The 17,633-nt window shown below is 33.8% G+C and overlaps 1 protein-coding gene across 1 annotated transcript; it reads right to left on the bottom strand.

Annotated features, from left to right (window-relative positions):
• Positions 1–98: 98 nt before the first annotated feature.
• LOC128558837 (uncharacterized) lies at positions 99–12,936 on the bottom strand. Its single transcript, XM_053549049.1, has 3 exons — positions 12,803–12,936; positions 11,717–12,433; positions 99–656 (listed from the first exon to the last, which is right to left on the bottom strand). Exons 1-3 carry the CDS (start codon positions 12,837–12,839, stop codon positions 379–381), a joined length of 1,032 nt encoding a protein of 343 aa, XP_053405024.1. The 5' UTR covers positions 12,840–12,936; the 3' UTR covers positions 99–378.
• Positions 12,937–17,633: the final 4,697 nt, after the last annotated feature.

Here is a 17,633-nt window from a genome sequence, read left to right as displayed (position 1 = left end):
GTAATAAACATGAATGAATCGTGAATGAAAGTGCCCGCGCATCACTATATCCCGAACTTTCTAAATTATCAAATTCTATATATATAAAAGTTTGACTGAGAATACTTATGAGAGATAATCAGATATCCTTCACACTCGCTAGAACCAACTTTGTTTTACAGCAACACTGAATTTACTTAATGATCTCAAAGGTCCAGAAATGATAACAGCACCAGTCTACAGAAAACCGGTAACGTCGCGACTTTCTAGCTTGTAATGATCGACAAAGACCCCGGATGCTCATCCAGAGATTTATACCTTCCACTAAAGCATCCAGACAGGTAACAACAACAACTACTGCTATAAATAAAAATAAATGTAGTTATTCAAAGACATAATTCAGCAACACACATCCCGTCGTATATAATAATTACATCCGATGGTTGACAAGATGTTTGATGAATAGTCGGCATCGTAAATTTTGCAAACCCCTAAACCTTTATCCAACGTAAATGTCCAGCATAACTCGGTACGCAGACAAAATTCTGCACACTTTACTCTAGACATTGTTGCCATGTAATCTAAAGCTGTAATCGAGGCATCTATTGACGCATTCCTTTGTTTAATCTCGAGATATCCCTTTAAATCGTCGCAGGTTTCCGTCGGAGTAGCTCCAGCTGTAAATACAAAGAATTGAAAACAGATATTGAACAGCACTATGTTGATTTGCAATGAAATTAGATTATTATTATTATATGTTTAATTTCTAGCCCTCTTAAAGGTCATCAGTTAAATAAAAATAAGTATGTAGCAAACTCTAAAAAAAAGGTCAAGGTTGCGAAAAAACGCGGTAGCGGTGTTTTACTTTCTCTCAGCTAAACAAGGATTTATGTTTTTTCTAGTGAGTTAAATTAGTAGAAACTTGTATCAAAAGAGAGGTTTTGAATCAAGGAATATAACTATGGATTGATTTTTTGGATTGTTTGAAGAGAAATGTAAAAATTTGGATAAATCGAATGAAAATGTAAGCACGTAATTTACGGGATTTTGTGAAGGATACCATTGAAAATTGACAGATATTGACAGGTATTTTTATACTGTGTTTTCTCGTCAAAATAACACATAAACATACAAATAAGCTTAAAATCCATAATGCCACAAACCAAAAAAGAAAAAGTGCAGAAGAAACGGTCGGTGAGACGGACTCTCCTGAGGTTCTCTACCCTGAACATAAATCAAAACAAAAAGGTCCACCAGAAGTAAAAGATGGTCTGACAACGATTGATAAACATTTAAAACCTACTGAAAACTTCGAAAACGATAATATAGAGAAAACGCTGAAAATGTGTCAGAAAAACTGAATAAACTTGCTTCACAAGCTTTTATTGAATCAAAGCTTAAAGAAATGGTAACAGAAGAATTCTGTTAGTACAAAACTGAAAGAGTTAGAAAAAGAAGTAAAATGTCAAGTCAAGAAAGAACTTGAAAATGTGAATAAACAGGTAAATGGTTTGAAAGATAGGGTCACGAAGGCGGAAAGGTCTGTGTTTGATCTCCGTAATACAGTTTCAGATATGGAAATTGCCATGGAAAATATGCAGAAAAAAAACTGCTCATATAGTGGAGGAGAACAAAAGAATGAAAGAACAACTTCAGGAGCGCGAAATAAAGCTAACCGTTCAGTCAGAACAAATAAATAACCTGGAGCAGTATACCAGAAGAAACACTGTCCGATTGTACGGTTTAGAAGACCAAAATAAATTAAAAATAAAATGAAACATCCATGGAGACCGCAAAAAGAGTTGCAAAGTTGGTAAATGAAAAACTCAACGTCAAAATATCAACTGCTGATATTGACATAGCTCACAGAATGGGGAGGTTTTCAAGTGACGCCAACAGACCAATTATTTGTAAGTTTGTGTCTCGTTTCACAAAACACGATGTCATTAAGGCGCGAAGACATTTGTAAAACTCAGCTATAGATATTAGAGAGGATCTGATCCACCATAACGCAAAACTACTTGAACACACAAGTTCTCAGGACAAAGTGAAAACGGCATGGTCAGACGAGGGTAAAATAATAGCCCTTCTCAAAAACAACAAAAAGATTGTCGTTGATAGGAAGACTGACTTCAGTAAAATAGTAGTTTCTGAATAAATTACATGCAGAAGTGGGTGCAAAGGAAGGTTAACAGGTTAAGACCGATCATTCCATGTTTAAACTATTAACATTTTCCTGTATGAAACTTTCGATGCGTGAGCATGTTCATACATTTGAAACTATTATAATTTATAATTTGCGCATTTAAAAACAGTTTTGCTTAAGAAAACATTTAAAGTTTTAGTACTCATCATAGAGACCATCTTTATGTATTTCCCTTTTTACAGCCATACTAACTAAATTGCCGTACTCGTATACTGTACTTTCTACTTTTACTTTTTCTAGGATTCAGCCAGTTTTCTGAAATGATTTTACTATCAATACATTATTTTTTTCATTATTTTCCACGTTTAAAAATAAAGTTTAGGTAATATTTGTTATAACAAGTATAGAGTATTATGTGTGACACGTAATAATTTTATTGCCTAGTCATAAGAGATCTGTCAATTTACAGTCTTGATTTACTATTTTCTGTTTTGATTTTTGAGCACGTGCGTTTGTTTATATTTACTGTGTATTACGCACCAGGCATTGGGGAAATCCGAAAATTAGAGTGTTTTGATTGAGCGCCAAGTTATGCTTCACCGAAAATAGCTACCGCGCTTTTGTGACGAGCAGTGGCTCCACCTGCCAAAACAGGTTTTGCAGGTACCCGTCTCTAGTTTATTTAATAGGAATAACATAAAAATAGTAGATGTTTTTGTTTGAGTAAAATAGTGACATTGTCAACATGTGATGTTTCATGCTTAATTATTTAATATTTTGCACGGTTTAAAAAGAACTTAAAATATGCGTAACTAGTTTTAGAACATACAACACAAATATTGGCAGATGGATTGCACCCGCTGTGATCAAATGCAATACTTTGGCCTCACAATTAGTTATGAACAGAACTGGATGCCTGGTGTTGTAATTTTTTATATCATATATAGCGTATGTGTAAAAAGTTATTACACGTTCACTATACTACTACATGTACACATATCATGGATTTTATTTCACGGTAATAGGTTCTATAAGATATGAAGTATAGCATGCTAAGGTTGATTGAGTCATTTGCATATTCTGTGACCTCTTTCGGTAATCGTTGATTTCACCTGTATTAAATTCCTTTGTTGCGGCAATAATAAGCGTGACTCAGTGGTTGGATAAAATAGTTTAATGGACTGTACACTGGTCAACCTTGCAGTGCGATACACAGTTTTTGGAAATGAAATATTGGTAAAACATAGAGCCTGATACATGTCTTGACTGTAAATGATTAACTAATTGATATTATTAGTCCCATTTTTGTTTCGGACTAGCTCTATTTAACAAATCTGAATAACGTAATACATTAAAACACCTAGATTTTTACCAGTTTCTCTTCAACAATTTGAAACTTTAATTATGTTTAAACTACATAAGAACACTGATGACATTTATGTGGATGGTCTGGTCAGGGAGGGGGATTTTTGATACATACAAGAAACGTAAATCCTTTGTATAATTCCCACCAAGATTGCAATTGTAGTGTAAAATATGAAGGGTTAAATGAGTAATGCTGTCTCTATAATAACAATGAATCTCCAAGGCTTTCGACCGGGTGTGGCATCGTGGCCTGTTGTACAAACTTCGCCAAAGTGGCATTTCCGGTCAGGTTCTCTCGTGGCTTGAAAACTACCTCTCTGATAGAAAACAATTTGTTGTCTTGTCTGGTACCCGTTCTGATACAGTTACGCTTTCTGCTGGAGTTCCCCAGGGTTCAATCAATGGGCCTCTTCTTTTTCTTGTGTACATAAACGACATTGTTACTACCATCTCCTCTCCAATACGTCTTTTTGCTGACGATACAACTCTATACATTATTGTTGACAATCCTGCAACTGCTGCAAACCAACTAAACTCTGATCTTCTCCTAATTAACTCTTGGGCTACCAAATGGTTCGTGTCTTTCAATCCTTCCAAAACTGAGTCATTAATAATCACACGCAAAAGAAACAAACCAATACATCCACCAATCATTTTCAACAATACACACATAGCAAACGTTACTGTTCACAAACACCTGGGTGTTACTTTCTCAGACAACGGTACCTGGACAAACCACACTCACCAAATCAAAAACAAAGCCTGGCAACGTATACACATACTCAGATCCCTTAAATTCACTCTAGAAAGAAAATCCCTTGAAACTTTATACATTTCTTTCACCCGGCCTGTTCTTGAGTACGCTGACATTGTATGGGATAATATCCCTCAAGGCGAACAAGACGACCTTGAACGCATACAACTGGACGCTGCTCGAATCATATCTGGTGCTACTCAACTTGTTTCCTCCGCAAATCTCTATCGAGAAACTGGACTCGAACCTCTAAAGGATCGTAGAAGAAAACATAAGCTTATTCTTTTCTACAAAATGGTAAATTCACTTACGCCCTCATATCTCACAGACATGATTCCAGCTACTGTAGGACACAACACCCCGTATGGTCTACGTAACTCTGAAGACATCAGAAACATCTCCTGAAATAGTCAACTCTTCGCAAACTCCTTCTTACCATCTACAATTACCTCTTGGAATTCCCTATCTGACAATATAAAAAACTCACTATCAATATCAGCCTTCAAACATGCTATTAATAAACACAATCCAAATGTTCCAAACTTCTACTATTCTGGTAATAGAGAAGCCTCAATACAACATGCAAGATTACGCATGCACTGTAGCTCTCTTAAACAACACCTTTTCTCTAAAAACATCATTGATAGCCCTTTATGTGATTGTGGAGTCATCGAGGATACAAACCACTTTCTTCTGTCCTGTCCTCTATATACAAATCAAAGAACTGCCCTTTTAAACAAACTAGCAAACGTAACACCAATCACTACAAATATTCTACTTTTTGGAAATGACACTCTTGACAACAACACAAACACGATTATATATCAACATGTACATGACTACATCACTCAAACCCAACGTTTCAAACACTGAACCCACACTTGCTTCTACCTGGAACTTGACCCTCCTTTCTCTTTCTATACATCTTTCATCTTCCACTCTTTTCTATTTAACTTAACATTACATATGCGATACCTGATATCATTGCAACTATTATCATTGTACGTATGCTGCTCATGCTTGCTAAGCTATTCATTCCAAGTTTTCATTTATTTCTTATTATCAACCTTCACTTTACATATTTATATTTTGTTTCACGTAGGTTTAAACCCATATAACTGAAATGTTTGAACACCGTAAGTGCAGCATTATACGACCTTCAGAAGCGAGGCATTAGTATAAGCTCCAAGCTTTCTCCTCAATTCTGTGAACAATCATTAACACCTTTTGAAATTTGTTATGTTATATTGTATAGCTATAACTTTGTAGTGTGTATATTGTATGAATTGCATGTAATTCATTTGAAAAATAAATATTGTTTAAACCAATAACAATGAATGTTCAGGGTATGGGCGACAAAAATAAACGGAAAGATGTACTTAATCTCTTAAAAAGTAAAAGGTATACCATTTGTATGTTGCAAGATACTCATTTTACAGAGGTGGAAGAAAAATATATAAGAAGTCAATGGGGCTACGAATGTTTTTTTTTAGTAGTTACAGTAGTCAATCTCGGGGTGTTGCAACTCTTGTAAACAATAACTTCAACTTTAAATTAATTAAAAGTGAACGTGATAAGGAGGTATTTATTAATCTTAATTGTAAAATATGTGATAAAGAATTACGTTGTACCATATAGGTCCAAACAAGACAATCAATTTTTCCCAGAGGTTTTGATAAAATGTTCAGTTATAAAATTCTTTTTCATTTGGCGGAGACTTTAATTTAATTCTTAACGCGGAAGTAATTCGTATAATTATGTTAATGTAAATACCAAATGCCAAGATGAAGTACAAGTATAATGTCGATTTTAACTTTTATAGACTCTGGAGTGTGAATCACTTAGAAATAAATTACATGGTTCAAGAATCATTAAGCAAGACTGGACTTTTTCTTTACGGATACATGTTTACGATTTAAGTCTAAAGTATTACGATATCGGACGACCATTCTTAGTTTTTATTCATAATTTGGTAATTCAAAAGGAATATCAACTGGAAATCTATTAACTCTTATTAAAATACACATATGTAAAGGAAAATAAAAATACGGTTATAAAAACCAAAATAATCTCAATATGCATAATCGCTGAACATATAATGACTATTATGATGGCCTTTCAAATTAACATACATAAATGATCAGCTTTTTTAAATTTTCTTTTAGCAGTTAGAGGAAAAAACCATTTTTTTGCATTCCATAAAAAAATTAAAATTGATAAGAAAATTCACTGAGAAAGAAATGAAAATGGAAACAAACAGTTATAAATTATGATTTATTAGACAGTAAAAGAGGACTTGTTGATTTGAGGAAAAAGAATGGAAGGAGTTATGTAAGATCAAGAGCTAGATGGATTCAAGAGGCGAAAACAGCGAAATATTTTTGCAATTTAGAAAACAGAAATTTGTTCTAGTTATGACACATTAAAAAACGGAAAATGGAAATTTTAAACACAGGAGAATACTGACAGAAAGTAACGTCATTTAGCTTTTAAGTTATGACACGGAGATTTCTTTAATGATTTATTTAATATAAACAAGTCCAAACTTTCGAAACGAAACATATTCTCGAGGAGACTAACAACTAATGGAAATACTTAAAGGATGCCCAATAAACCAGTCCAGGAATGATGGTTTCATTAGAGTTTATTAGGTTTTTCTGGAATGACATCGCTTTTTTGTTAAAAGTTATCAATTATAACTGTTGGAGAACTTTCTATCACACAGTAAAATGTTACAAAGAACAAAGATAATCTCTCTTAAGAATGGACTATTTCTTTGTTAATGTGTCTACAAATCGATCTGCTGCAGCCTTAAATTAAAAAGTATGTCATAATTTTATTATGAAGACCGAACAGATTTTTGACCAGCGGCTGATGCAACTAACATTAGGCATTTGTTTACATTTTGTTTTTTACAGAAAAATAAAACATCTGGTCCTCTACTACTATAACTTTGCAGAGTTTTGAATACGTATGTGGATTTTATGGCGAAAGGTTTGATTTATTTGGTCTCATCAGTAATAATGATTTCGTTATTTTATACTAATATTGATCATGTGTAATAAAAATGGTCAATGTCAGACTGGTCTTCTTGCAAAGAGGCTGTCGTCAGGTGATGCTTTGTCGCCCAACCTAATCATATCTTTGTGACAGAAAATCTTGCAGTTTTATTAAGATATACACATATTATAAATGTCTAAAATACACGTTAAAAATTTGATTATATTCAGTTGCTGAGACACAAGTTCTTACTTGATGGCTCTTTAATAAACACAATGTCAGTTTTAAAATTCTATGGCAGAATCTCCGGCCTTAATATAAATACAGTGAAAACAAAAGTTATATGGTTTGGAGCACGAAAGTATAGTACAATTGTTCTCTGCCCAGAATATAAGTTATACTGGGAAAACACTGTTTTTACCGTACTTGGGGTGAACTTCTCTGTTAATCTGACACACATGGTAAATATTAATTATGATGCTAAAATTGAGGAAATCAAAAAGCTTTTCTCTTGCTGGTCAAAAAGAGTGATTTCACCGTTAGGAAAACTTGTTGTGATAAAACATTGGCTCTCGCCAAACTAAACCATTTAATCTTAGCAATACCTAATCCTTCACAAGAAAAACTTAATATAATGCAAAGGTTATTTTTCAATTTTCTTTGGAATAATTCTAAAGATAAAGTAAAACGAAGCACAATTACACAGGAATACAAATACGGTGGCCTTAAAATGATTGATATTAAGACTTTTGTTCATAGTTTAAAAGCCACTTGGTTAAGACGTTTGTTAGACATGAATAATAAATCCAGTCAATTGGTTGAATATATTTATCCGGCTTTACAAGACATTTATAAATATGGTTCAGACTATACAAAAAGAAAGATGCTTCAAGAGCAAAATCCTTTTTGGAAAAATGTGTTATCTAGTTATCTTTCTCTAATGTTAAATATAAATCCGACGTGCAGTAGCCAATTTAGAGCGGTTAATCTGTGGTATAACCCAGGTATTAAGGTCGGAGGTTCAAGTGTATGTTATAGAAGATGGGTTGCAAAGGGTGTATTTTTAGGCGATCTCATTAATGCCGAAGGAAATTTCTTCACATATTACGACTTTATTTCCAGTTATAACATTAGGACTAATTTTCTAGAGTACAATGGCCTTTTGGCATCCGTCAGGCGCTTCCTCGAAGTTAAGGGTATTGGATACTTACCTGTAAAAAGCTACAATCCGCTTATACCAATAAGTCTTGCTTTGTTAAAGAAAGATAATAAAGGTTGCAGATCAATCTATAAGCAGATAAATAAAAAGAGAGAGTACCCAAAATCATTTCTAAAATGGCAAAATGGGTTACTCAATTTACAAGTTAATAATATACCTAATTATTCAATATATGACATCGTTTTTAGAATTACTAAAGACCCAAAATTAATTTGGTTTCAGTATAGGATAAACCATAGAATTTTAGCCACAAACTATTTGTTAAAGAAAATGAATATAACTGGTAATGATAGCTGTACTTTTTGTAACAATTTCCAAGAAACCATAATACATTTATTCTGGAACTGTGAGATAACTAAGCTTTTTTGGATCCAACTATTAAATTATATAAGAAATAAATGTAACATTGATTTAGCAGAATGGAATCCTTCAGATATTTTGTTCGGTAATAGAAGTTCTATGTACCTATTAACATTATTCTGTTGCAGGCCAAACACTTCTTATATTATAACAAAATACAAGGTCAGATGCCATCAATCGATATATTTAAAAGAAAAATGATCTCTTACTACAAAACGGAAAGATATATTGCTTTCAAAAATTTTGAAATGACTTAATTTGAAACTCTATGGGGAAAATACTAAAATCTTTTTCTAGAGTAATACATTGAAGTTTTTTTCAGTAAAACACAAGGTTAAATAACTTCCAAAACACTATAAAACGATATAGAATATATATGAAAGAATATACTTGTAAGCTTTTACTGTTGACATTATGTTTCTTTTGTATCACATATAAGATGCCCCCTCTACGTGTCCTCACCAACCCAGGTTTTTCATTTTTCACTCTCTTTCGCCCGAAACCTGTTGTTTTATGTTTTACATAAAATATTTACAATCACATAGAAAGTAAACGTTTTTGTTTCGAACTAAAGGCCTTTTTATCTTCGAAATGCAGATTTTGTCTATTTATATTTTAAGTGAAATATTATCCTACGCAAAAATGCTTTTAAATCGCTAGACAACGGAAGACAGTATGTAAAATTTAACCATTACAAATGTTTATTAATTTTTGTTTTTTATTTAAAAAAATGATTTGTCTAATTAACTAATATTATGCATATAATCTTTTTATGAAGTGCATAATTAAACAGATTAAGTAAATACTTTTTTGTATAGTTAAATAAAGATTCACTTAAATTGTATATTAAGAAGGTATTAGTCCCTATTATCAAAAAAAAATCCCCAAGAATTTTGTTACAACAGTTCATTAGCTAATATGATTATATTTTAGTTGTAATAGCAATCATGTTACTTTTTGTAAGATGTGATGGGGGATGAATCCCCGACCCCCGCACATCTATAACGGGGACAATAAATGGGTTACCTCGGTAGCCGAAATTAAAAAACTCTAAAAACCACAATTCGAAGAATGCTATAACATGAAGGCAATCAGTTTATTTAAAATAACATTAAGACATCCCTTTCCAAGAACAAACCGAAACCCTTAGAAGTGCGCGCTCTGTAATGCAAAGGACCAACACGCATGCAATCACGTTTATACACAAAAAATAGGTCAAGTAAGGCGTGTAGAAAACTAAGACACAACAATTAGATGTAGGAACACATGGGAACACTGTCTCTGAACCGGTGGAAAACACAGCACTGGGGAAATTAAACCTGCTTATAGCGTGCACCCAACTTCACTGTTAACACCATCATGTTACAATGTCATAGAACAGGGCTCTACGAAACTTTTTCAATACAGCCGAGTCCCGGGGAAATTTAAGAACTGCTATAATAGGGTTCAATACAATCGGACGAAAGCGTACCGTCAAACTGTTTGAGCGGTGAACACCAAACACACCATACTATCAATGTTTCGAAATATCATTCAGACTGATTATATGCTTCATTACTGACATGCGCACTTGGGAACTTCAACAGTAGGACCATATTTGATCAAAGAGACATAACGTTTTACCATCATAATATGGTGGAATAATAATGTAAATTTTCCAACAATAATTATGTGTTGTAACTGTATTGAATAAGCTTTGACCATTTTGACGGTGAATTAGAATACATCCAGTCTCTATGATTTTTGAAAATTGATTGATAAAGCATATTATGCAGTTTCCATTGTTTGCTAAAATCATTCACTGAGTATCGTTATTTTAACTTATTTGTTATTTCAAAGAGATTTCCATTCGTTAGAAACTGGAATTTTTCTACACAGCGGAAACTGAAGGTCAAAACCATTTACCTTACCTGAATGGATTTATGCATACAGGCTACTGTTATATCATGTTTTTGGTCTAACAATAAATCATGTAAGAGATCCGCTGGAAGCACAAAACGGAACCATGTAACATTATAAAAGACTCGGTATGATCGAGTATGTTATTGTGAGATAATGAAATAACATCATACCTAAAAGATGAAACAAGCGGTATAGCGTAGGATGAAAACTGAAATAGCTATCCAGTACAGCTGTCAGTTACATCGTCCGACATACCTTGTGAGTGTGCTACTGAAGGTGTAAATAACAACAACAAAAACGACGACAACAACAACAATAATAATAATAATAAAAAAACTATTATGTTATACTTCTGAAATCAGCTTATTGCAGAAAAGATGATCTAAACATGTCAGTTTTGCAGAATGTATCTCAATTAGTGAGGTCCCAAAATGCTAATTTTCACACATACAAGTTCGCGCGTTGCGTTTGTAAAATCTTCTTTCATTATTTCATGCAATATGTTTAATAGCCTTTAAAGCACATAAAGTGCAGTTAAGTTTGGCAATTTTATTTCTTATTGTTTTCGTAGATAGAATTACATTATTTTCATTCATATATTATAAACGAATTTTATTTTGATTTTGTGCATTTTGTGCCAATTTATCTTAAAATTAAAATAAACACCAAATCTGGTGCTTATATTGCTTCATATCAAAGTTTTCTGCATCATAGTGTGGCTAAGTTGATTGAATGTATTTTCTCTTGAAGCATTCATAATTATTTTGTTATGTTGACAATATGCCACAAACGTTTTATTCAATTTATTCTTTTTTTATTTACCAGTAATTTTGTTATATATCAGCGTTATATTCAAATTCAAACATTCTTCTTTATGACTGTTCAGACATTAAAATATGATTTCATCAGTACACTTCCGGTTTATGCATATATTTTCTACATGTTTATAAAAATCCGACCACTCAACAATCTAGAAATATGCTTAAAATACCTGTGTTTTGCTGCCAGACGCCAGCTGCACACTCTTTAAGTGAATCGGATAGGCTGCCGTCGAATGTGTCATACATATTTGAACATATAAGATTTCCGTAGAAAGATGGTCGCGAAGCATTGAATGAAGATCCAAATCTAAGCGTACCAGGTTGTCCAAGATGCGTGTGATGCATTGTTTCCATCTTTATGTAAACACCTGTGTTTGTAACAAGCTTAACTTGTTGATTGTGTGAATGGCTGAAGCGAAGTCCTACCCATTGCTGAACCATGGTTGAAATATTGAACTCAGCTGTAGTGGAACTATATAATTCATTGTTTGGTCCATATGTTTCTGCAGCTAAATGTGTTTGGTTATTCCAGAAAATCACATCTTTTATGTCTTGTGCAACCGTGTCTTCACCGCCTGTTCCAGTCTGTTTGTAGTGGAATATTGTTCCTGCTCCCATAACGTTTTCAATCCAAGCATATACGGTGAACGAAAAGTCCTTAAATTCTGCTGAGTCATCAATGTTAACATCAACGTAAGAGTGAGCACTTCCTGTCAGGTAAATACCGCTATAATCAAGCGTACTATGGACACTCCCTGATTTAATGAAGCAACCTTGTTTTCCTTCAGCAACATCTTGTTTTATTTCCAGTACGGGATTTCCAGTGAAGAGAGGCCACGTGTATTTAGGACTACTGCTTCCATGACTTACATGTATCCCACAGAAGACTAAAAAGGAATTAAACACTTTTTACGTTATCAATTTAATTTAATTTGGAATTGTAATTAACATTAAAGTACACAGAGATTAGTAACGGCAGACTTTATCTAAATTACCTTTCATACAGCATGTAAAAATACTACGTAAAATATAAGACGTTTAGCTTTACTTTTATGTGAGACTTATAAAAATTTATTTCCTGGTCTATATCAAACTTTAAAACTAAGACAATAACCTTTTCGTTCCGATTCATTAATATGTTGTGTATAAGTTTTACATAAATTTCAAAATAATTACACCAATATAAACTGAAAATCATGAAACGTAACATCTTATATTTAAGAAAAAAATAAAATTCAATAAATTTTATAAGCTACCTGCAAAGACAACAATTGCAAACATCTCGTAGTGCATTTTCTTGATATAAATCCTGCAGACTTAGGTCTTCATTAGCCAAGATCTCAGTCAATACTAATATAAAAACCATATTTTAGGTGAATTTATTTTGACAGCTCATTATTGTATTGGCTTACTTTTTAGCGACTGGCCAGGACGTCCTCTATCGAACGAAAGTCTGATTTAAAGGTACGAGCTCAGTTTAGAAGGAAATAATTTATATTCTCAGATATATACCACAAGTATTAGAGCTTTTCGCAAGAAGCGTGTGAATGCAAGAACGAAAGAGCGGTACTATGCCGTTATTTATGAAAGAAAACGCTGCTGAACAAGTGATCGGACTCAGTAAGATTTCTAGGAACTTTTAAACCTTAAAGAGCGTACTTCGCAGGTTATGAAATTAAGTTATTTTATAGCGTATAAAAACAACGAATCATTAGTAAGACCAATTCCTAATTTCTAGTATTAAACATCAACCATAGATTGTGTTCCCATGATGATAATCATACACGATGTGCAACAACAACTGTGATATACAATCATATGGTCTCTTTTAAATTGATAATGAAATTTATGAGGCTAAGACTTAGGGGTAAACATATTTAGACAAGTGCAAACAGACTTCTGATTCGAAAGAGTAAGATATACATTTAACTATGATTAAAATATTCAAAATATAATGAATAAAGATTAATTGCATAACAGGTAACGTGTTAGCAAAATTAATGCAGCGAGGGCCTTTATTTTGGTTATAGATATATTTGTTTCAATGAAGTTCATTTTTGGCGGGTCTGTAAATTTCCAGTTAAAAATCAAAGTTATGTACTAAATAAAGGTATATTTGGGCTCATTCTGCACGGAACTGCGAAGAAAGAAAAGTGTTTTTTAATCGTTGAAACATTTTATTTTGTTGACAAAGATGTAATTCGCAAGCTTACAAACACAATTTCAGAATTATTTCATACTTCATTGATGCAAAATGAATAGAATTAGCATATATCATGAGAACACTTACCTATATTTTCATTGGGATCAAGTGGGACAACATATCGACAAGGCTCATTGTAAATCGCGGTGTAATAGCAATCACCGCGATTTTTTTCTCTTTTAAGAATTGTCCAACTCGTTACATCCTCGCAATTTTTTTATACATATCAACTGATATATTTTGTTGTATTTATTTTTGGCGTCATCGTTATTTTACTTTATCGAGGTCAGCTATGAGACGTTCTTCATTTTACACTTATCCCTCCTGATACCTCATCAGAGAACTTTAAATGCTGAGCGTGGAGCAGTGTGTTATGGACACATTTTTCGCGCTTTTGGTACGATACAGTCTATGAGCGAAAGTACGACTTACCGCATTCGTAGCGGACGCTTATCCAGTAGGTTGCTAAGGCAGTTACAAATATTGATTCTCAATACTATCATTTTTATGAAATAAGTCAGCTAGTTAAGGAGGATTTACTCGAAATCCTATGTCAAAACATTAGCAAATGAATAAAAATATTAGAATGACATGTGAGCTGACTTGATCAGTTTAACCTACCGTTTCGTTAGCTTAGTGAGACTACGTCCGTTTCGATTTGCGGGAGGTTTTAGGTTCACTCAAAGGCCTCATCATAACAAAGACTTAAAAATTGCACTAGTCGCTTCATAGTGTTTGGACTGGTCACCGCGGTGTTAGTTTAATATGACTGGGTGTGGTATCATATTACTCGTTTACAGAGTGATATTCCAGAGACAGCACTAAGATTGTTAAAAGTAAGAACACAAAAACCTGTTAAAAATAAACTGACGAACATATTAAACTTCCTTTAAAGTCCTAAATCTGGAACAATAATCTGGATCATTTTAGTGATATTGTAATTTATCACATGTAACGCACTATCAGTGGTTATGCCTTTAAAATCAAGACAAGATGTGCGATATTAGAAATATGCACGTCTCCAATTAAGAGAATTAAACTAATTGAAATGTCTAATAACTCTGGAATACCCTTTTCAAAACAGGATGAGAGCAAAGATATTATCAGAACTTTTACAAACAATGAAGTAAATCCAAATAATAGAATTAATATTCAGCCTGATTAGACCAATAGTATTTTTCTGTCGCTGGCTTTGAACATTTTTCACATTAAAAAGCTTACAATGGCAGTTTCAGGTTATAGAACGATTTCAGGAAATGTTGTATGTTTCTGTTTTATCTTTTCCATCATAATTGTTTGTTGTCATTTTGATTGTTCGATCAATATCCCAAAGGCGTATAAATTTACAATCAGGATGGTCTGAATTTTTAAAAATGTTTTCTTTCTTTCTTTCTTTGATAATGAGCAAGCCACGCCATTAGAAAAACGGACGTTTTTTTTTTTTTTAAAAAAAAGAAAGAAAATTACAGTTCTCTTCTGGCTGATGTAAAACGGATTTAACAAGAGTTGTTAGCAGAAAACGCCGCTTGCCGAAATAACGGGTTTAACCATCAGAGAAAGGTCATCATCTGAAAGGTGGGGGAGGGTAGGGTGGGTATATTTTAGTACTGTTTTGTTGGTCTGTTAGATAAGAAATAGTATTGAGAGAACAATAAAGTAAATTGATATTATCTAAAAATGTATCAAAGGTCGGGGTGGTGCGTTGGGGTATTGTGAGTGGCTTCTAAGAGACATTGTCAAGTAACAGAAGAAGCCAAAAGTAAGATACATTTTTAAAAGGTGCGGGGTGGTGCGTGGAAAGTACGACTTCATACTAATGGACAATATTAGTATCGACAGACGTAAGACACTCAGGATACCTAAAACAGCTTAAACAGTACAACCGATCAATAGAGAAAATCTTTATGAATGACAAATCTGACCTGTCAAAGAAAGTATATAGTGGTGTAAGAAATATATATAGTGCTGAACTTTCTAGAGCCAAGGATGAGTACTACCAGAACAAGATTGGAAAAGTAGAAGGAAACATCAAAAAGTTATATGCTGTAACATCCGATTTACTGGGAAGGTTGAAGGACAATCCACTTCCATTATACACAAGTGCAGTATCTTTGGCAAATGACTTTCTACGATACTTTGCTGATAAAATAATCAAGTTGAGAAATGATCTTGACAACGTATCAACTGAAACCCTCAGCAATGGTAATTCTTCTTACTCAAATCCACCTGTGATTATGAATACAATTACTGCGTTCAAACCACTTTCCGAAAACGATATTTTGACATGTGAACTTGATGTGCTACAAACTAAGAAATTAAAGGAGCATTTTTCACAACTTGCTCCCTTTGCGACAGAAATTGTAAATCGATCACTGCTATCTGGTGTGTTCCCTGAGGAATGGAAAAGTGCTGTGATAAAACCTTTGTTGAAGAAGAAAGGTCTCCCACTTGAACTGCAAAACTATCGCCCTGTGTCAAATTTACCATTCCTCTTGAAACAGCAATTGTCAAAATGTATTATAATCTTTTGGAAACCGTAGATGAACATCAAAGAACAATCGTGGTCATGATCCACTTGAGTGCAGCGTTCGATACCATCGATATCCCGATACTGATACAAATCCTTCAAGATGAATTTGGTATACATAGCACTCCCGTGAAATGGATAAAATCTTATCTCACGAACAGAACAATGAAAGTTTTAGTCGAACAGGCAGCAGCTGACACGGAGCCACTGAGGTTTGGTGTCCCGCAGGGTTCTTGTGCCGGACCGGAGATCTTCACCCTGTATATATCGGCTCTCAACCGAGTGGTGCAGAAATATCCAGCTGGTCTCTATGGATACGCGGACGACCACAAGACTGCGTTAAAATTTCAAGCGGAAAATTCTCAAAATGAGACAACTGTTCTTCAACAACTCGACAGTTGTCTCAATGAAATCATAAAATGGATGACAACCTTCAAACTGAAAATGAATCAGTCTAAAACTGCAATAATTATGTATGGAACCAGAAAACAGTTAGCAAAATTGAACATCACAAGTGTAAACGTTGGTGGGTGTGACGTAAAATGCGTCGATCATGTCAGAGACCTAGGTGTAACTATGACCAATACACTCAACTTTGACCATCACATTCAGAAAAAGTGTCAGACAGCTCATGTGCAGTTACGAAACCTTAGGGCTATACGGAAACATCTCACACAAAAGTCAACTGAATCATTAATGCATGGATTTGTTCACTCTCACATTGACTTCGGGAACAGTTTATTTACAGAAATTCCAGCCTACCAAATCAATTAACTACAGCGAGTCCAAAATCATGCCGCTAGAGTAGTCAAGAATGCTTCCTATGAACAACCAAGTGCCGAACTTCTGAAAGAACTACACTGGCTTCCAGTTAAGGCCAGAGTCATGTTCAAAGTCTTAGTAATAGTCTTCCGTGTCATCAATGATACAGCTCCAGTATATCTGAGGGAAATGTTTGTACCTACTCGACAACGATAGAGACTTCGCTCACAAAGTGTCACTAACCTTATCATCCCTAGACGGCGAACAAAATTAGCAAACAGATCTATGGCAGTCGTCGGTCCTAAATGGTGGAACGATCTACCTAGCTATCTGAAAAACATTCAGACTGAAGCCAGCTTTAGATCAAAACTGAAAACACATTTATTTAGGCAGTTTCGCGAACAATGAGTGTAGTCTTGTTAAAATACAAAATATCTGAAGTGGTGTAAAATAGTATTTATACATGTCCAAAATCTCTAAATCTAAGTTCTAGAATCCTGTTCATATTTTGTATGTATATAACATATATCGTTCAATTGGTATTATCATTGGGAAATCATGTATGAAGTTTCATTCTGTTGTGGCTATTAATTAC

Source organism: Mercenaria mercenaria, chromosome 7 (assembly GCF_021730395.1).
Source record: "Mercenaria mercenaria strain notata chromosome 7, MADL_Memer_1, whole genome shotgun sequence".
Classification (NCBI taxonomy): domain Eukaryota; kingdom Metazoa; phylum Mollusca; class Bivalvia; order Venerida; family Veneridae; genus Mercenaria; species Mercenaria mercenaria.
This window is presented reverse-complemented; position numbering and strand designations above follow the sequence as displayed.